The 21,690-nt window shown below is 40.9% G+C and overlaps 1 protein-coding gene across 1 annotated transcript; it reads right to left on the bottom strand.

Moving 5' to 3' along the window:
* Positions 1 to 17,582: 17,582 nt before the first annotated feature.
* Positions 17,583 to 19,141, bottom strand: LOC110605612 (putative pectate lyase 2). Its single transcript, XM_021744245.1, has 4 exons — positions 18,428 to 19,141; positions 18,245 to 18,348; positions 17,988 to 18,126; positions 17,583 to 17,813 (listed from the first exon to the last, which is right to left on the bottom strand). Exons 1-4 carry the CDS (start codon positions 19,139 to 19,141, stop codon positions 17,583 to 17,585), a joined length of 1,188 nt encoding a protein of 395 aa, XP_021599937.1.
* Between the last annotated feature and the right edge of the window lie 2,549 nt (positions 19,142 to 21,690).

Here is a 21,690-nt window from a genome sequence, read left to right as displayed (position 1 = left end):
GTGCTATAACCAATATCCTTAACTGTAAAATTAAATTTTTTCCTGATCATTGTGTTATTCAGGATCTTCACACACGGAAGAGGATTGATAATGGTAGGCTGCATGATGCCTTATACATGTTGGAGGATGATCCAAGTTCTTCGATATTTGCACTAAACAAAATACATCCAGCACTTGAATATACAATTTATATATTATCTTTCAAAATTATAAAAAAGTTATAAAGGACTTAGGATTGGCCCGATCTCCACTAGACTCTGAGCGGACGAAGTGGAAGAAAGGATAAAACTAGAAGATGTAGACTGCTAGGAGTGGATCACCAAAAAAGATCTGTAATATTAAAAGTATAAAGGATGAGTAAAATCTACTCAATGAGTGGATAAATAAATAATAAAGAGGAAAAGATAAAGTTTAGGTACTTAATAGTATCAAATATTTAACTAAAATAGATCCGATGAATAAATACAATTTAATTCAATTAATATAAATTAAGCTGAATATAAATTGCTAAGATATCACTGTTGGATAATGAATCTAAAAATTATAAATGTGATAAATAAAATCCGCACATACTCGTAACATGCTCCCTGTGGATAATGCTGGCATTTCAAGTGTGATAAAATAAAATAATGACAGTCTGAGAGCAATGCTGGCATTTTAGGCTCTATGATGACAATATTGACGTAAGAGCTAATAAAATACTGATCATATACATGTGCAGAGCTACTCCAAAGGGTGACCACCTGACATACGCCCCAAAGGCTGTGTGTATATCCAGCGCTATCCCAAAGACAAAGACAGTATAAATATATACTAAGTTGAAAATAAATCAGGGTGTTATCTGTTCGGTACATATACAAAATGTACTCGGCTATTTATTCAGCTGTGCTTTAAATTTCAATTTTCATTAATTAAAAAATATGAATTCGTTTTATCCATTCCCATTTTAAATAAATAAAATAGCATATATATAAATATATGGTATAAGAAAAATATCAATATTATATATTTATCCACTCATTAATACTGGAGATAAAATAATCTTAGATCGCAGTAGCACCCCTATTATCTATACTAGAAGCTGGTCCTCCTGTAAAATTAAGAAGAAAAATAATATATCAAGTGATAAACAAATATTATAGGATGAAAATATAAAATGCAAAATGCAAATTTTTAATATATATATATATATATATATATATATATATAAAATTTTTAAGAAAAATTCGGCAATATTTCGGCATAACTAGACATCCCAAAATTACATAGACTCAACAAAAATACACAATAAACTACAAATATTATTTGGATCAACCTATGAAAATTAGCAATACAAAAAAAATCTCATTAATTGAGTCTAACTAAAACTTATCCCCTTTTAATTCTTAAATTACAAAAATCACTATTTAATGGTAGAAAAAATAAATTATATTATAATAATCTAAATAAAATGGATAAAACTCGCCTATCTAAATATTGGAGTCTTTGGAAGAAATTATTGAATTTCTAGTCAGGACATTAGTTTAAATAAGGATCTAGCTGAGAATTTTGGAAATTTATGAATTGATTAGGTTGAGAAGTAGGATATTCGAATTAAAAAAGGAATTTTTTAAAAAAATAATAGAGCTTGCTTTGTTTATTTTTTTCATTCTGAAGAAAGTGCATGCTCTGGGTTTCGGGACCCTTCCCAAAACCAGAGCTTTTTATTTTTTATTTTTATTTTTATTTATTTATTTATTATTATTATTATTTTTAATTTTATTTTAATAATAATAATTTTTTCACATATATAAATTTATGTATTTTTTTATGGGCTGGGTATAATAATTCTCTCCTCCTAAGAGAAATTTCATCATCGAAATTTTACATACCTGGTGAAGGGAATAAATGCGGGAATTGAATTCGCATAGTTTCTTCTTTTTTCGAAGTATCTTCTTTAGTCGAGTGGTTATTCCATCCAACTTTAACTAGAGGTATTATCTTGCTTCTTAGAAACTTATCTTCTTTGGCAATGATCTCTACCGGCTCTTCTTCATATGTTAAATCTTCTCTCAACTCGATAGGTTGTTTCTAGAGGATGTGGGAAGCATCACTTTTGTATCTCCTTAACATAGATACATGAAAGACATCATGAATCTGTGATAGCTCTAGAGGTAGTGCTAAACGATAAGCAACTGGTCCAATTCTCTCTAAAATTTCATGTGGTCCTATGAATCGTGGACTCAATTTTCCATGTTTACCAAAACGTACAATCCCTTTTCAAGGAGAGATCTTTAGAAATACCTTGTCACCAACATTATATTCAATATCCATTCTCTTCAGATCTGCATAACTCTTTTGTCTCTCTTGTACTGCTTTTAATCTATTTCTGATTGTCTGAATTTTATCTGTAGTGTGTTGCACTAATTCTGGACCTTCTAATTGTCTTTCTCCTACCTTATTCTAACATAATGGTGTTTTGCATCTCCTCCTATATAAAACTTCATAATGATTCATGCCGATACTAACATGATAACTATTATTATAAGAAAACTCCATTAAATGCACATACCTATCCCGACTTCCTCTAAACTCCATCACACAAGCCTTCAGCATATCCTCCAAGGTTTGAATAGTTCTTTCTGATTGACCATCTATCTGAAGGTGAAAGGAAGTGCTAAACTTCAACTTGGTGCCTAAAGAATTTTGCAAACTAGGCCAAAATCGAGAAGTGAATCTTGGATCTCTATCTGAAACAATGGAAACTAGAGCACCATGAAGTCTTACAATCTCATTAACATAGATCTCTGCTAATTTGTTTAAAGAATAATCCATCCTAACAGGTAAAAAGTGTGCTGACTTGGTTAATCTATCAACTATCACCCATACTGCATTATGTCCATGCGAAGTACGAGGCAACCTAGAAATAAAATCCATAGTAATATGTTCCCACTTCCATTCTGGAATGAGAGCGGTTGTAACTTTCCTGTTGGATGTTAATGTTCTGCTTTAATCTGTTGGCATACTAGGGCTCTGATACCATTCTGTAACGACCCGAAAACCGGACCGCTACCGGCGCTAGGATCCAGATCGGCTTAAGGCCGCCGGGACCCGTAGCAACCCTGACATGCAACCTGTCATCCTGTTTAATCCCATACATGATCAACAATCATACATAAAAATTAAAACTTTTCTTTCATTCATTCTCTCATACACCAACTCAACCTGTGCATGCACTGAACATAAACATAACTATATACATCGACCCCTCTGTGGGATCTCAACAATGCCCCAATGGGCGATACATCATAAGTTGAGTTGGTTAAACATAATCATCAATAGACATTAAAACATTTCATGAAAACATGATTTTACCCTTCTAGAGGTCTCCGACATCCGAGATTCCATCGGACGGTAGGAATTCCGATACCGGAGTCTAGCCGGGTATTATATTCTCCCCCCCTTAAGAACATTCGTCTCCGAATGTTCCTCAACTAGCACATAGCATGGCATACACATATCATACATACAAAGCACATAAAACTCACAAAGAACTAACCTTAGAAAAGATAAGGGTATTGCCGGAGCATAGACTCCCGTGTCTCCCAGGTGCACTCTTCCATATTGTGGTGGTTCCACAGGACTTTCACCATCGGGATTTCCTTGTTTCTCAGCTTTCTGATCTAGGTGTCTATGATCCGCACTGGCTGCTCAACATAGGTGAGATCCTCTTGGATCTCCACATTAGGCTCACTAAGAACCTTGCCCGGATCTGACACGAATTTCCTCAACATTGAAACATGGAAAACCGGATGGATTCTTTCCATTGAAGCAGGCAAATCTAGCTTGTACGACACATTCCCAATCTTCTGCAAGACTTCAAAGGGTCCGATGTATCGTGGGGCTAGTTTACCCTTCTTCCCAAAGCGAACCACTCCTTTCATTGGAGACACCTTGAGCAATACCAGATCCCCCTCCTGAAACTCTACCTGTCTTCTGCGGACGTCTGCATAACTCTTCTGTCTGCTTGCAGCAGTCTTGATTCTCTCTCTGATTATGGGTACCACCCTGCTGGTAATCTCTACTAGCTCAGGCCCTGCCAAGGCCTTCTCTCCAACTTCCTCCCAGCAAACAGGTGACCTGCACTTCCTTCCGTACAAAGCTTCATATGGAGCCATCCCGATGCTAGCATGATGGCTGTTATTGTAGGCAAACTCCAACAAAGGTAGATGCTGCCTCCAAGAACCGCCAAAGTCCAGCACACACATTCTAAGCATATCCTCGATAGTCTGGATGGTCCTTTCGGACTGTCCGTCCGTCTGGGGGTGGAAGGCAGTACTGAAATCCAACCTAGTACCCATGGCATTCTGCAGACTCCGCCAAAACCTGGAGGTGAACTGGGGCCCTTTATCCGACACTATTGAAACAGGAACCCCATGCAGCCTGACGATCTCTTCTACATACACCTGCGCCAACTTGTCCACAGAGTAGCCACTCCTGACAGGGATGAAGTGAGCAGATTTGGTGAGTCTGTCCACAATCACCCATATGGAGTCCAATCTGTTGGACGTCACCGGTAACCCCACTACGAAGTCCATAGCTATATTCTCCCATTTCCACTCTGGAATAGGTAGCGGGTTAAGCATTCCAGCCGGCTTCTGATGTTCCAGCTTCACCCTCTGACACACTTCGCAGGCTGACACAAATTGTGCCACTTCTTTCTTCATCGCTGGCCACCAATAAACTTTCTTCAAATCTTGATACATCTTGGTGGCTCCGGGGTGAACGTTGTACCTTGCATTATGAGCCTCCCTCATAATGTCTCCTTTTAGCCCTATGTCATCTGGTACACAAAGTCTGCTCCCATAGCGGAGGATCCCCTTACTGTCAAATCTGAACTCACTGTCCTTGCCTGACTGAACAGTCCTGGCAATCTTCACTAACTCTGGGTCCTCATGCTGTTTCTGAGCCACCTGCTCCAGAAACACAGGTGTTACTCTCATCTGGGCCACTAAAGCACCTGTACCAGACAACTCCAACTGTAGACCTTCATCAATGAGCTTGTAAATCTCCTTCACCACTGGTCTCCTCTCTGCCGTAATGTGGGACAGACTGCCTAGTGACTTCCGGCTTAAGGCGTCTGCCACGACATTCGCCTTACCCAAATGATACTGAATCTTGCAATCATAGTCACTCAGCAGCTCTACCCATCTCCTCTGTCTCAAATTCAAATCTCTTTGACTCAGGATGTACTGCAGGCTCTTATGATCTGTAAAGATCTCACATTTTACCCCATAGAGGTAGTGCCTCCACATCTTGAGTGCAAAGATTACTGCTGCCATCTCAAGGTCATGTGTGGGGTAATTCAACTCATGCTTCTTCAGCTGCCTAGAAGCATAAGCAATCACCCTCTCATTCTGCATCAGTACACAACCCAGTCCCACACGGGACGCATCATAAAAGACTGTAAATTCCTCATCACTAGATGGCAGAGCTAAAACTGGTGCTGAAGTCAACCTCTTCTTAAGCTCTTCAAAACTCTCTTCGCACTAGTCGGTCCACACAAACTTCTGATTCTTCCTGGTCAACCTGGTCAGAGGAGCTGCAACTTTTGAGAAGTCCTGGACGAACCTCCTGTAGTAACCTGCCAAACCCAAGAAACTCCTGATTTCTGTCACTGAAGTGGGTCTAGGCCAGTTAGCCACAGTTTCTGTCTTCTTGGGGTCCACTTCTATCCCATTTTCTGACACCACATGCCCCAAGAATGAAATGCTCTTCAGCCAGAACTCACACTTAGAGAACTTGGCATACAAGCCATGTTCCCTCAAGGTCTGCAAAACCAACCGCAGATGATGGGCATGCTCCTCTGCATTCCTGGAATACACCAAGATATCATCTATGAAGACAATAACAAAGTGATCCAGGTATTGACTAAACACTCTGTTCATGAGATCCATGAATGCTGCAGGGGCGTTGGTTAACCCGAACGGCATTACAAGGAACTCAAAATACTCATATCTGGTCCTGAAGGCTGTCTTTGGCACATCTTCTTCCCTTATCCTTAGCTGATGGTATCCCGATCTCAGATCTATTTTGGAGAAACAACCTGCTCCGGCTAGCTGGTCAAATAGATCGTCGATCCTAGGCAACGGGTACTTATTCTTGGTAGTGACTTTGTTCAACTGCCTGTAGTCGATACAAAGTCTAAGGGATCCATCCTTCTTTCTCACAAACAAGACTGGTGCACCCCAAGGTGAGGTGCTCGGTCGGATGAAGTCCTTTTCTACCAGCTCTTGCAACTGCTCTTTCAATTCCTTCAACTCGGCTGGAGCCATCCTGTAGGGAGGGATAGAGATCGGTCGGGTTCCAGGCATCAGTTCTATCTCGAACTCTATCTCCCTAGCAGGTGGTAAACCTGGCAGCTCGTCTGGGAAGACGTCTAGAAACTCTCTAACCACTGGCACCGAGGCGGGCTCTCTAACCTGACTGCTAAGCTCTCTCACATGAGCCAAATACCCCTGACATCCCTTCCTAAGCAACCTACGAGCCTGAAGAGCTGATATCAGACCTCTAGGTGTACCCCTCTTGTCTCCCCTGAAGACAACCTCTGATCCATCCTGACCTCTGATCCATCCTGACCTCTGAACCTGACTACCTTGTCCCTGCAGTCCAAGGTAGCACCATGGGTAGATAACCAGTCCATCCCTAGAATGACGTCAAAATCTGTCAAGTCTAGAACCACAAGGTCGACGGAAATGCATCTTCCCTCAACAAAGACTGGACTGCACTGGCAGACTGACTCTGCCACTGATGGATCACACTTGGGTCCACTGACCCAGAGAGGACACTCTAACTCAGAGATCATCAACCCCAACCTCTGGACGGCTCTCAGAGCAATAAAAGAATGAGATGCACCAGGGTCCATCAAGGCATACACATCTGAACAACCAATGACTAAATTACCTGCCACCACGGTGTTAGAAGCATCTGCCTCCTGCTGAGTCATTGTGAAGATCCGTGCTGGAGCTGATGGACCTTCACCTCTGAAACCCGCTGAAGAAGAGGTTGCCTCTCTCCCTCTGCCTCTGCCACTGGCCTGAGTCGTGGCTGGAGCTGCTGGCTGCGCTACACTACCTGAAGCCGTCTGCTGAGACTGTGCTCCAAAAGCTGCCCTAGGACACTCCCGAGCCATGTGTCCCTCTTGCCCGCATTTGAAACAGGCTGCTGTCCCAGCCCGGCAAACTCCCCTGTGTGGCCTACCACACTTTGCACAAACTGCATTATCCGCACCAGAGCTCGAGCCACTCCCTAGTCCCAGACTGGACTTGACCTTGTTCCAAAACTTGTTCTTCTTGGGCTTCCTAGTGGTGTTACTCCACTTTTTGCTACCTGAAGCTGCTGCACTCAGAGAAGAAGAGCCTGGGGTCTTGGAACCAGAAGGCTGTGCCACTGACTGCTTAACTGTCCCCTGAACGATGGCACTGGCCTCCATTTTCCGGGCCATATCCACTATGGCATGGAAGCTCTCCCTATCTGCTGACTGGATCAAGGAGGAATATCTGGAGTGGAGTTTCATGATATACCTCCTTGACCTTTTCTGGTCCGTGTCAAGGTTTTGCCCTGCAAATGGCAACAGTTCTAAGAATCTGTCTGTGAACTCCTCTACACTCATATCATCGGTCTGCCTCAACTGCTCAAACTCTATCATCTTCAGCTCCCTTGAACTATCTAGGAAAGCCCATCCTGCAAACTCGTTTGCAAACTCCTTCCAAGACATGCTGTCTACTCTGGGGCTCACATAATTCTTGAACCACTCTCGTGCCTTCTTGCACTTAAGAGTGAACCCAGCCATCTGAATGGCTCTACTGTCATCAGCCCCAATCTCATCTGTGATCACCTTAACCCTTTCAAGATACACAAATGGGTCATCCCCTTTTTCATACTGAGGAGCACCCAATTTCATGTAGTCGGTCATCTTGACCTTACTCCCACTGGCCGAGCTAGGTCTAGAAGGTTGGGTAGCTGGGGCTGCTGGTTCTGTAGGTGGTGGAGGTGGTGCAACATTTTCTGAGGTAGGGTTTGCTGGATTTGGATAGTAAGGTGGGGGTGGATACATTGGGTATTGTGAATATGGTGGGTAGTAGGGTGGGTATGGCATCTGTGTGGGATAAGGGGTGAAGCTAGGGTAATCCGATGTACCTCCCATCGAATACCCGGGATTTTGTGAGAAGTGTGGGTAGTGGGGTGGCTGAACAAATCCCGAGGCCTGAGTGCCTCCTTGGGACTCTCCCATTCCCTCTTCTGATATGCTAACTCCCAAACTGCCATCCCTCCTCTGCTCTACATCCATATCATCCCCCATGTCTTCTGACATTCCTCCCTGAACTGTTCCCCTCACTGATCTGCTCCTACCTAGATCCAGAGACCTTCTAGGGTCTCTTACTGCTCTTTCTCTGTTAGACCTACTAGACATTGCCCTAGGCAATGTAGGAGGACGGGCGCTCGTGCCCTCATCCTCAGGTGGTACTCCAGTCAACCTTGCTGATCGACGAGTTCCCCTCATCCTGTTTTCTGAAAGGCAGCACATAACAAGCAAACATTAGCATCATATGGTTCATGTGGGCACACATGAACCCTCATCACATACATATCATATCATTAATGCACATGCATATAATCATGGCATTTCACATCATCATGCAAGACAGGACTCCACATCCTATCCTAGTGGACATGACCTTCCTATTGTGCTTGACCTTCTATAACATCTATGAGCCCGACACTCTAGGTCCGATCATATGAACCTAGGGCTCTGATACCATTCTGTAACGACCCGAAAATTGGACCGCTACCGGCGCTAGGATCCAGATCGGCTTAAGGCCGCCGGGACCCGTAGCAAGCCTGACATGCAACCTGTCATCCTGTTTAATCCCATACATGATCAACAATCATACATAAAAATTAAAACTTTTCTTTCATTCATTCTCTCATACACCAACTCAACCTGTGCATGCACTGAACATAAACATAACTATATACATCGACCCCTCTGTGGGATCTCAACAATGCCCCAATGGGCGATACATCATAAGTTGAGTTGGTTAAACATAATCATCAATAGACATTAAAACATTTCATGAAAACATGATTTTACCCTTCTAGAGGTCTCCGACATCCGAGATTCCACCGGACGGTAGGAATTCCGATACCGGAGTCTAGCCGGGTATTACAGCTTCCTTCATAATCTCTCTCTTCAAGCTTTCCACTTTGGGTACACATAATTTATCACCAAATATTAAAGTCTTATCTTCCCTTAGGAAAAAGTCGGCACGGTTGCCATCTCTTACTTCATTACTGATCTTACTCAACTGCTCATCTTGATTTTGGGCTTCTTTGACTTTTTCTATCAAAACTGGTCAAACTTTGAGAGTTTTCAACAATGCTCCTGCATCATCCACTGCCAGTTCTACCCTTAAGGATCTGATCTTCCTCCATAGACTTGTCACTAGTAACTCTCTACAAATTCTAATAGTGTCCGACCCACGACGGGTGCTCCTCAGGACTTCATCTTAAATATAACATAACATATCCATATTGCTAGGGGCATAGAATGAGTCTCAACCTGGACATTCTCTTAAACATAATATAGCATAACATGTCCAAAGTGCTAGGGATATAGAATGGGTCTCGACCTGGACTTTCTCTTACATATTGCCAGGAGTGTAGAATGAGTCTTGACCTGGACTTTCATATCCATCATAACATACTCGAGGGCTAGTGAGTCATCCAACATCTATCCACAACAATAATAAATTATGCAATGCATCATATTCATGAAATGTAATGCAAAATAACCTAATTACATATACATGGCATTCGTGATATATGAGCATGCTTAAAAAGTTTAATTTCTTTAAATAATGATTCAGTTTAGTTCTTCTCACCTCTGGCTAACGCATGCTTAATACTGAAACAGTTATCTTACAGCAAGCCTCTACAGTCTCCCAAGTCCGATCCTACATAAATGGACTTAAATGAGGGACCAAATATAACTTTTAAAATACTTAAAACAACCCCCCAAGAAACTCCTAAGAACACACAAGAACACTCGTAGGAAACAAGTAGAAAAGGCTGAATAATGGGACTTTCGGCGGAAGGTTCAGCGGCTAAAGGTCCCTCACAGATCCAAAAGTTAAAACCTTTGGGGACAGGTTAGGCGGCCAAATGGCTGCTTCCACAGGCAGGTTCACGGCCGAACCTGGATTCTCCAGTAAGGCAGAACCTGAGTCTGCCCTATGCTCACAGCCAAGAAACAAACCCAAACTTAAATGCAATAGCCTAAAGACTACCGCACACACTTAACACGCATAAGGGACCTCAAAAACTTGTTCTAAACTCAACATGTATCAACAAAATCTCAAGAGAAAATCATCCATCATCAAAACTAACTCAAACTTTAAAATTTTAGAATATTCAATCATGTATGCCCTAACGACTTGTAATACTGTCTAAAACCTTCAGAACACTTAAGAAAAATAAGGATTGAACTTACCTCTTGAAGAACATGAAAAACACAACAACCAAGACTTGGAGAAGAGGAAAATCGAGTTCTAGAGATCTCTAAAGGTCAAAACTTGAAATCCAAACTCAAATATTCAAAACGAAGTAAAAACTCATGAATTCTCCAAGAGATTTGAAGTAATTTCAGTAAAAATGTCTAGAAAAGGGTATGGACTTACCTCTGCTTGAAAATGGAGAAAGAGCTCTCACGTTTTCACTCTAAATGCCTTTTATAGGTGGCTGGAAAAGCCACCTTCGACGGCCGAACCTTAAAACTCTCTAACTCTCTCTCTCTCTCTCTCTTTTTTACACACCAATAAAAGTTTCAAATTCTTTTTATGAAAACCTTATTTTATCCTTCTAAATATTTCAGCTTTGAGATCCTAGATTTCGACCAAAATTCCGTTGGAATGTTGGAATTCTGATGCTAGAGATTAACCGGGTATTACAAAGCTCTTGCAGATCCTAAATAGAGGAAGCAATGATTAAAGAGATGAAATCATTGGTTAAAAATGAGACCTGGGAGTTTGTCGCTCTCCCACCTGGGAAAAAACTTGTTGGATGTAAGTGAGTGTTCAGAGTGAAACACAAAGCTAATGGCACAATTGAAGAGTTTAAGGCCAAATTGGTTGCTAAAGGATTCACCCAAACCTATGGAGTGGATTACCAAGAGACATTTGCCCCAATTGCAAAAATGAACTCAATTAGGGTTCTGTTATCTTGCGCAACCAACTTGGACTAGGACTTGCAATAGTTTGATGTGAAGAATGCTTTCATCTGTAATACCCGGCTCGAGTCCGGCCTCGGAATTCCTGTTGTCTGGTGGAATCTCAGGTGTCGGAACCCTCGAGAAGGGTAAGACATATGTTTTCATGTGTGTTTTAAGAGTTTTGAATGTTTTCAAGTGTGAAAGGAAATGAGTTTTGAAAGAAAAGCAATAAGGGCACAATGCAAAGGTTCGGCCGCCGAAGGTCACTTTCGGCCGCCGAACATTGCATGGTTTCGGATTCACGTTCGGCTGCCGAAGGTGGTCTAGCCAACCACCTATTTAAGGGCCAAAGGTCGGTGGAAGGAGGATATTTCTCCTCTACTTGCAGCCAGAGGTGAGTTCCAGCCTCTCCCAAGTTGACTTTCATGTTTTTCATATTTTTCACCAAATCTTTCAAGGGTTTTAAGAGTTTTGGTGTGTTCTGAAGGTTTTGAGCAAAAATAGCAAGTTTGGAAGTTTGGAGCTTTGGAAGAGGTTTTCTTTATATCTCCACGTTAGGATCACTTGATCTCTTGTTTGGAAGATGTAAGTCAAGATCCAGAACCTCTTTTACTGATTTTTGAAGGTTTTATGGGAGTTGTATGGATAGTATACATGCATAGGGTTTTGGTTGAGGTTTTGCATGATTTTATGTTGAAGCCTGTTTAAGTGTTGTTTGTATGTGTCTTGGGGTGATAAGTGAGTTATAGGCCCTTTTGTGCCTGTTTTATGGTATGTGCTAGTTGGGAGTAGTTGATATGCATGTTGAGTAAGTTTGGGGGAAAGTTTTGCATGAAACAGAGCAGGGTTCTGCCCAGCGGGCAAAACCAGGTTCGGCCGCCGAAGGAAGGTTCGGCCGCCGAACCCCTTGTGGAGGCAGTTTCGGCTGCCAAAGCTTGCCCCCGAAACTTGGAACTTTCGTCTCTGGAGGCAAGGTTCGACCGCCGAAAGTGCCGCCGAAGGTTGAGTTTCGTCTCTGGATGAGACCTTCGGCCGCCGAAGGTGCCGCCGAACATGCATGCGTTTCGTCTCTGGAGAGGGGTTTCGGCCGCCGAACCTGCCGCCGAAAATGCCCTGTCCAGCTTTCTTTTGCATGTGTTATGTGCTTGTTTGGGGATCGTTTAGAGGGTTTTTGGGGAGTTTCTTAGAGATGTTCTTGAGTTCGTTTGGTCCCTCATTTGAGTCCAGCTGTGTAGGTACGGACCAGAGGAACCCCAGAGAGCAGCAGTGAGCACTGTTTCCGAACCTGCCGAGTCAGCCAGAGGTGAGTGGGAAGGTTCTTTTCAGAACAAAAACTATTTTGAGCATATGTCATGCATCATAAGCGTATAGTAGGGTGTTTGCATTAGTTTCACGAAGTTGACGCATTGCATAATACGATGTGTATGAGGCTGTGGATAGACCAAGGCGACTCTAATAGCCCAAACTCTGTTATAAGACCTGGCCGGGCCAGGCAGCCATCTGTAGGTAAGACCTGACTAGATCAGGCAGCAGAGATAGTAAGACCTGGCTGGGCCAGGCAGGCAGAGTGGTAAGACTTGGCCGGGCCAGGCAGATTGAGGTTGTAAGACCTGGCTAGGCCAGGCATCCTTTGAGTGGGATTGTTGGTGGTCATGTCTATCCCTGAGATGATGTGATGTAGTGCATTCCATGAGATCATGTTTTCAACTTATGGTTTATATAGTTCTGCTCATTGGGCTTGTGTAGCTCATCCCTCTCCCCTATCCCCCAGGTTTGCAGGTTCAGAGTTTAGAGGGAGTCCAGCAGGGTTTGCAAGAAGAAGAGTTATGTAATAGCTAGTGTGGACATGTACATGTAACGAGATCATGTATAGTGTATAGCGTTGTGCTTGACTTATAAGAGTTATAATCCCTTGTTGTAGACACATGATCAGTTTATGTATGTTTCTTTTATTGTTAATAAATATGAGAAAACCAGGCTTAACATTATGAGTTGATAGATCAGAAATAGTGCATGCACAGGTTAAGCCCTGGAGAAAAGAAAAGTTTTAAGGGAGTGACAGAAAATGTATGATCATGTATGGGATTTCACAGGTACACAGACAGTATAGCAGGCTTACTACGGGTCCCGACGACCTTAAGTCGATCTGGATCCTAGTGCCGGTAGCAGTTCGGTTTCCGGGCTGTTACATCCTCCATGGAGATTTAGAGGAAGAAGTGTTCATGAAAATTCCTCTTAGGTTCGCTGATGAGAAGATACAAGAAAAGGTGTGCAGGTTAAAAAAGGCTTTGTATGGGCTAAAATAATCTCCTAGAGCTTAGTTTGACAGGTTTAGCAGAGCTATGATGTCCTTTGATTACCAACAAAGTAATACTGATCGCACTCTATTTACCAAATCACAAGGGTAAGATCACCCTTCTTATTGTGTATGTTGATGATATAGTGGTGATAAGTGATGACAAAGAGGAAATAGTTCAACTAAAGAGGTTGTTGGCTAAGGAATTTGAAATCAAAGATCTAGAAAAACTGCAATATTTCCTAGGTATCGATGTGGCTAGATTAGAAAAAGGAATTTTCATCTCCCAAATAAAGTACATTCTGGATCTTTTAGAAGAAACTGATATGATCGAATGTAAACTAGCAGAATCTCCCATTGAAAGTAATCAAAGATCTAGAAAAAGAGGTTGTTTGTAATACCCGGCTAGAATCCGGCATCGGGATTCCTGCCTTCCGGCGGAATCTAGGGTGTTGGATCTCTCTAGAAGGGGTAAAATGTGTTTTCTAAAATGTTTTCACATGATTTCATGGTTTTAAATGAAAATGAATTGAGTTTTGAAAAGAAAAGACCAAGGAGGCGTTTGCCAGGTTCGGCCGCCGAAAGTGAAGTTCGGCCGCCGAACATGGAAAGGCTTCGGGAGCGCCTTTGGCCTCCGAAAGTCTTGTTTAAACGAGCCAAGGTTCGGCCGCCGAAAGTCAAGTTCGGCCGCCGAACATGCATGAGTTTAGGGGGCACGTTAGGCTGCCGAAGGTCTTCGACCAGGCCACCTATAAAGGGCCCTCAGATCGGAAATGGGTGAGTTTTCTCCCCATCCTCGAGCTCAGGTGAGTTTATGCCTTCCTTTGGTCGTTTACGTGTTTTCTCTACCCATCTCTCAAGTTTTTCATGATTTCTACCCTTGTGTTTGAAGATTTAAAGCTTAAAAGGAGTTTTGGGAGCTTGGAGCTTTTGGAGCTTGGTTTCCTCCACATCTCCAAGGTTCGGGTCACACCAACCCTCGATCTCCAAGAGGTTAGTGTAGATCCTTGCTTTTCCTTATGTTTAATGAAGTTTTAAGTAAGTTTTATAAAGTTTGATGGTTGAGTTTGGGTAGAAATGCATGTTTAAGGTTTATGTGGGTTTTATACCCAATGTATGTTATGTGATGTTTGTGTTGAGGAGTTTATGGTAGTTTATGCTCCTTTATGCTTGTGGGAGTGAGTATGCATGATTGGGAGAGAGTATGTGAGGATTTGGGGTGTTTTGAGTTTGGTTTTTGGCTTGGCAGAATCGGACCTGTCGTCCAGAGGGGACCAGGTTCGGCCGCCGAAAGGAGTTTCGGCCGCCGAACCTGCATGGGAGGCAGTCTTTAGGCTGCCGAACGTGCCCCCGAAGGAAGGACTTTCGTTTCTGTCCAGGGGTTTCGGCCGCCGAACCTGCCGCCGAACTTACCCGAGTTTCGTCTCTGGAAGGGACTTTCGGCCGCCGAAGGTGCCGCCGAAAGTGCCCTGTCCAGCCGTTTCTTGGGTGTTTTCCATGCATGTTTAAGTGATGCTTAGAGGGGTTTTTGGGGAGTTGTTTATGAGTTGTTAGAATGTGTTTGGCACCTCATTCGAGTCCACCTGTGTAGGATCGGACCCGAGAGACCGAGGAGGCCATCAGTGTTAGCAGTTGCAGCGTCAGTCAGCGTCTGCCAGGAGGTGAGTAGAACTAAACTTAATCTTTTATGCACAAAATCTAATGCCTAAAGCATGAGCATGCATCATGATTATGTATAGTAGGTTGATTGCACTAGTTCACGAATATGTTGCATTGCATTATTTCATGTTGATGCTGAGGTAGGGTGGACCGAGGCGACTTCAATAGCCCATATCTGTCACGAGTCTTGTCTTAGTCCTTTGAGAGCCGGACAAGTACATGTAGGAAAGTCCATGTGAGCTCTCTGTGGACCAGACACCATGTCAGGTATGTTACAGGCCTTTGTGAGCTCCTATGGGGGAGCCGGGCACCGACAGAGGGATTTTTGATGTCATGTCCATCCTCTGAGAGGAAAGATGCATGCAAAAAGTCAGACTCTCAGAAACCAGGGTCCGTGGGGAATAAATCTTGCATAAGCCCCCGAGACGGACAAGATTATGTGATTTCTCTGTGTTGTGACGCATTTCATGAAAGCATGAATAAGAATAAGTTAAATGAATAATAATATACCTAAAAATGGAGGAATTAAAACAAATGTTTTTAGTTTAAAATGAACTGTTTTCTCTGTTTCTACTCACTGGGCTTTTTAGCTCACCCCTCTCCCCTAACCCCAGTGTTGCAGGTTTAAGTCAGAGCTCAGAAGTCAGCAGGGTAAAGAGTAAGAGACGTGTGTTTTATGTAATAGTTTATGTTTATGTATCAGTTTAGTAGTTTTAGAAGTGGACATGTAATATAAGTCGATGTAATGTAAATTGAGATAATGTATGTAACTGATTGTAGAGTTAATGTTTATGGGTTAGAGTGTGCTTGGCCCTATAGATTGGTTAATCCCTGTTAATGCATGGTTATGTTTATGTTATATGTTGAGTTGAGAACCAAACTTGAGGCATGTAATGTTACCCCATTGGAGTATATGATGAGGACTCCAGTGGAGGTTTTATGAGTTTATGATGTATGTTTCATGTCAGGATACATGCACAGGTCAGGTTTGGGTTCAACAGATGTTCAGTTTTTCATGTTTTTATGGTTAAGTTTTAATCATGTATGGGATTTGACCAGGTAATAGTATGTATGTTGGCTTGCTACGGGTCCCGGCGGCCTTAAGCCGATCTGGATCCTAGCGCCGGTGGCGGTCCGGTTTCCGGGTCGTTACATTGTTGGCTAAGGAATTTGAAATCAAAGATCTAGAAAAACTGCAATATTTCCTAGGTATCGATGTGGCTAGATTAGAAAAAGGAATTTTCATCTCCCAAATAAAGTACATTCTGGATCTTTTAGAAGAAACTGATATGATCAGATGTAAACTAGCAGAATCTCCCATTGAAAGTAATCACAAGGTGAAAGCAGGAACTAGTGAGTCTGTGGATATTGGAAGATATTAGAGATCGGTAGGAAGGTTGATTTATCTCTCGCACAATCGACCGAATATACCTATGCTATTAGCTTAGTCAGCCAATTTATGCATGACCCTCGCGAAACTCATATGCAGGCTGTACTTTGCATCTTAAGATACCTAAAGTCTATGCCAGGGAAAGGGCTTCTTTACTCCAAACATGGTCACCTCCGAGTTGAAACTTTTACAGATGCAGATTGGACAGGATCTCTCGATGCTAGGAGATCCATCTCCGGCTACTGTATAGTTGTGGGAGGGAACCTTTTCACTTGAAGGAGCAAAAAACAAAGTGTTGTTGCTCGGTCAAGTGCTAAAGAAGAATGCAGAGCAATAGCCCAAGGTGTGTGTGAACTCTTATGGTTGCAGAAGTTATTGGAGAAGTTGAGGTTGACCAAGAGAGACAATATAATTTTGTATTGTGACAATGAAACTGCTATAACTATAGCACAAAATCCAGTCCAACATGACCGGACGAAGTACATTGAAATTGATTGATACTTCATTAAAGAAAAATTAACAGACGGTATCTTGAGCTTAGTTCATGTGATTTTTACTGGACAACTTGCGGATGTATTTACTAAAAGGTTCAACAATAAGATTTACCATAATCTAATTTGCTAGTTCAGCATGTGCGACATTTTTGCACCAACTTGAGGGGAGTGTAGACTTATTTGCTGATCTAGCGGATTCAAAGGATATGATTTGATTTGATTTAATTAGAATCCTTAATTATCTCTATAATTATTATTTGATTATTTACTTCCTATTTCTTTGTGTATAAATAATTATGTAGACCAATTATAAAATTTAAGAGTGTAATACAAAAATACTCTAAATTTTTTCAAAATTCTTCACTTTTATATTATACAAGCTAATTTCAGTAAAACTAACACTGAATCGGTATCTTGATGATATGTGCTTTCCAGAAAGTAGCACTTCACAGGAAAACGGAAGAAGAGAAAAATAAAAAGAAATATTAATAATGTTCAATATTTATAGCCGCATGCTTTACCAACGAAACAACGTAAAGGACCAGCATCGGATGTTAAAGCAGGAACCATGGATCCAGGAGCAACTGGAAATCTCTGAGTTCGAAAATAAGGTGGAGCAATACTTCCATATCCAGATTGCACAAAGTAAGCACCATTCATGAATACATCCTTGGAGGATCTCCATTTCCAATTCTTCCAACCACTTTTGCCCTCTCTCTTAGTAACCTGCCACGCAAGAAACACCCCCTCTGTAGAATTAATATAGGAAAAATAATCCATTCCAAAGTTCAAGGAAAAGTTGTTCATAATCATCAGAGCATAAGTTTTAGATTTTTTTTTTTCAATTTTAATTCGGTCCACCTTCATCGTATCAATAGTAATAATATAATAAACTTATACCTGCTTGGAAGAAGGATCATCAGGAGCTATAAAGTAGTTCCCTTCACTAAAGATGGTAGGATTAGCGCTACCACCAATTGCATACATTCTCCATTCGTCATATCTATTATTGGCAACGTGGGCATACCCAAATCTCACCCTACAATTAACACATACAGAATCAATTACCATTTCAAGTGTAAAACCTGAAATTGACGATGGCATTTCAGGCTCAAAACTATTTGTAAATCAACAACAGATCCATGCTTTTCTTTTACCTTGGCATCCTCTCAATTAGTCCTGTGCCAAAATGGTTGAAGGCTATTGTTACTTTCATAACTTTGTCCGCAGAATACCCATCATTGTGTCCAAGCAACATCACCTGTTAGATAATGCAGTCATAATTTAATTGAAATTCAGAATTTTTCTCACTAGTAATTAAGAAAAGCACTAGACTTCACCTTGTCATGTTGGGCAAAGTAATTATTTGAGATGGTGACTCCAGTTGAAGCATGGATCACATCAATTAGCCCATCTGTGCAGTGAGCAACGTAGCAATGGTCAATCCAAACATTTGAAGCAGCAAATATAGCAATTCCATCCCCATCAGAACCTCTTCGTTCCCCTACATGTGTAGGACTGCTCCTAACCATGCCTGATCCCCCTGGCTTGCAGTCATGAATACTTATCCCATGTATAATCACATGACTAACACCTTGAATTGTTATGCAAGCTCCATATGCAATCTCTACTTTGCTCCCTCTCCCATCTATAGTCTTAAAACTATTCATTATTAGCTCATTTTTAAGGGTGATAACCATGTCCTTGCTAAAAATGATCCATAGAGGCTGTGTTTGGATAACCCCATATCGAAGTGTTCCTGGTTTGGGGTTTACAGGATCATCGTATGAACTGGTAACTACGTATATAGACCCATATTTTCCTCCTACCGCACCATTGCCAAAACCCACCGCGCAATCAGCCAAGGCGCGGCGGTTCGAGGCCCAGTTGGATTTGGTCCGCCAGCATGAATCTATGATGTTTAAGACCGTCTTAGTTTTGCTAGGAAGATAAATGGATAAGGGTTTGTAATCCAGTGCATGAGCTTGAAAGCTGAATAAAGCCAAGCATAGTACAATATATGAAAGGAAGTGTAGAGAGGGTAGGGAGGCCATGGTTAATGTTGGTGGATGATACAAGAAAGAGGGCAACAAGCAACAAATTATATACAACATAAGAAGGTGGCATACACGATCTAGAGGCTAAATTTTCTTATTATAGTTTAGTTGATTAGTACGACGTCGGTGCTAGAAGCAGTAACGTGGTTGCACGAGCAACTATGTCCACATACATATATTTGATAACATATAGTTAAGTCAACCAGCTTAATACTTCATTTATGTTCAGCTAGTTGACATCCCTCTCTGAAATCATAAAATATTTTAGAATTAAAAATATTCAATTTTGTTGTGTATATAATTTTATTCAATGAAAAAATAATGATAAATTCTTAATTAATTTGATTACCTTTTCCCAATCTTGAAACAAATCCGAAGCCCAAATGGTTGAAGCCAACTATTAAAAAATATAATCATACAATTTTTTAATGTACTTGTGAAGATTTATTAAATACAATTATTTATTATTGATAATATAAAAGATTATATAATATTATATTGAAAGGATCCAATAGCACATAAAAAAAATATAATTTTTCATATTGCAGAATCCATAATAAATAACCGAATTTATTAAATTTTAACGAGGTAAAGCAGTAATTTTCTTCAAGGGGCATTTGTTCCAAGCGAAAAAGAAAAAGAAAAAGAAGTAAACAGAAGGAGGCCAGTAACGTACGTTCTCTTCATAGTTCAATGTAGATTGTTGTCTTGAGCTGCATATATGTGAGAAGAAATTCTCTGGTTTCGCAAATCAGCTTCAAACAGCTATGAAAATATATATATACATATAATGTATATGAATAAACAAGAACAAAGAATAAACATACTGACTGATGAGATTTTTCCTAAATATTTAGGTTACTTAAATCTTAGTTAATGTTTTGTTTAAAATTAATTTTTTACTTGCTATAAATGTAATGATATAAAGACTAGGTAGTTGATTATAGTATAACTCACCATATTTTAACCATATTTTCTTATTTTTGAAAATTGCTAATCTTTCTTGTAATATGTGTAATCAGCCTCATTTTGGCTATATAATCAATGAATCATCGTCTCTCAGTAAGAAAATGAGAGAGTTAGAAAAGTTCTGAGATACTCTGTTTTTTTTTTTTCTCAGTTCGTCACTTATTTTAAATATCTATTTTCAGTTCTAAATATCTAATTTTAGTATTTAGTTATCTATTCTCTGCTCCATCTCTCAACAGAGCTCCTTATGTTCTTTAAGGGCCTGTAAAAGAGAGAAAACAATTGAGAATCCCCTTCACTAAAAAACCTTTAAACTCTAGAGTGGAGATTGATGGCTTCTAGTGAGTATTCTGCTCCTTCACCACCTGTATTTTCTAGAGAAAGCTACGCGATCTAGCTGTGAAGATGAAGGTTTATCTCAAAGCTTTTGATCTATGGGAGGTGACCGAAACTGGTAGAGAACCAGCTCCTTTGAGAGATAATCCTATTATTGCTCAGATTAAAGCTCATAGTGAAGAGCACTAAGAGATTCAAGGGTCTGTCATGTCTTCATGCCTCTGTCTCTATTGTGATTTTCACAAGAATAATGGTTTGTGAATCTGCAAAAGAAGCTTGGGACAAACTCAAGAAGGAGTTCCAAGGAAGCGAAAGCTTGAGGCAGATGATTGTTCTCAACTTGAAAAGGGAGTTTGAGGTTCTAAAAGTCAAAGAATCTGAAACTTTGAAGGAGTACACAGATAGATCGATGTCTGTGGACAATAGAATAAGGTTGTTGGGTGAAGATTTATCAGATAAAAGAGTTATGGAGAAGGTTCTTGTGAGCCTGCCTGAGAGATTTGAGTCTAAAATCTCATCTTTGGAGGACTCTAAAGATCTTAGCAAGATCACCCTACCTGAGCTCATAAATTCTTTGCAAGCTACTGAGCAAAGAAGATTTTTTAGACAAGGAGATGCTTCTAAGGAGGCATTTTTTGCAAAACAGAAATGAAAACAAGTGTTGGAATCCAAGAAAGGAAAACAGGGCAAGCAACCCGAAAGTAGAAGTGGTGCTGCAAAAAACGGCAAATTTCTACATTGTCTAACCTGTAGAAAAATAAATCACTTGGAGAAGGATTTCTAGCTGAAAAATGGTGTAAAACCTGCGCAATGCTATTACTGCAAGAAATACGGTCATATTTCCAAAGATTGCAGAATCAGACAGATCAAAGCTCAAAACTAGCAATAAAGTCAGCAAGCTAATTTCATTGATGATCAACCGAAATACCAGGAAGATCATCTGTTCATGGCTTCTCAGTCATGTAGAGTTGCTGATAAACTCACTTGGTTCGTCGATAGTGGTTGTACAAATCACATGGCTCGAGATGAAAGCTTATTTGTCTACATAGACAAATTAGTAAAAACTACTGTGAAGATGAAAAATGGAGAGATAGTTCAGGTTGTTGGCAAGGGTACTGTTGCTGTGCAAACAAAGAAAAGTACCAAGTATGTTTCTAATGTTCTCTACATTCCTAATCTAGATCAGAATTTAATGAGTGTTACTCAAATGATTAAAAAAGGATATTCCTTGTCTTTCAAAG

This window comes from Manihot esculenta, chromosome 17 (assembly GCF_001659605.2).
Source record: "Manihot esculenta cultivar AM560-2 chromosome 17, M.esculenta_v8, whole genome shotgun sequence".
In the NCBI taxonomy this organism is placed as follows: Eukaryota; Viridiplantae; Streptophyta; class Magnoliopsida; order Malpighiales; family Euphorbiaceae; genus Manihot; species Manihot esculenta.
This window is presented reverse-complemented; position numbering and strand designations above follow the sequence as displayed.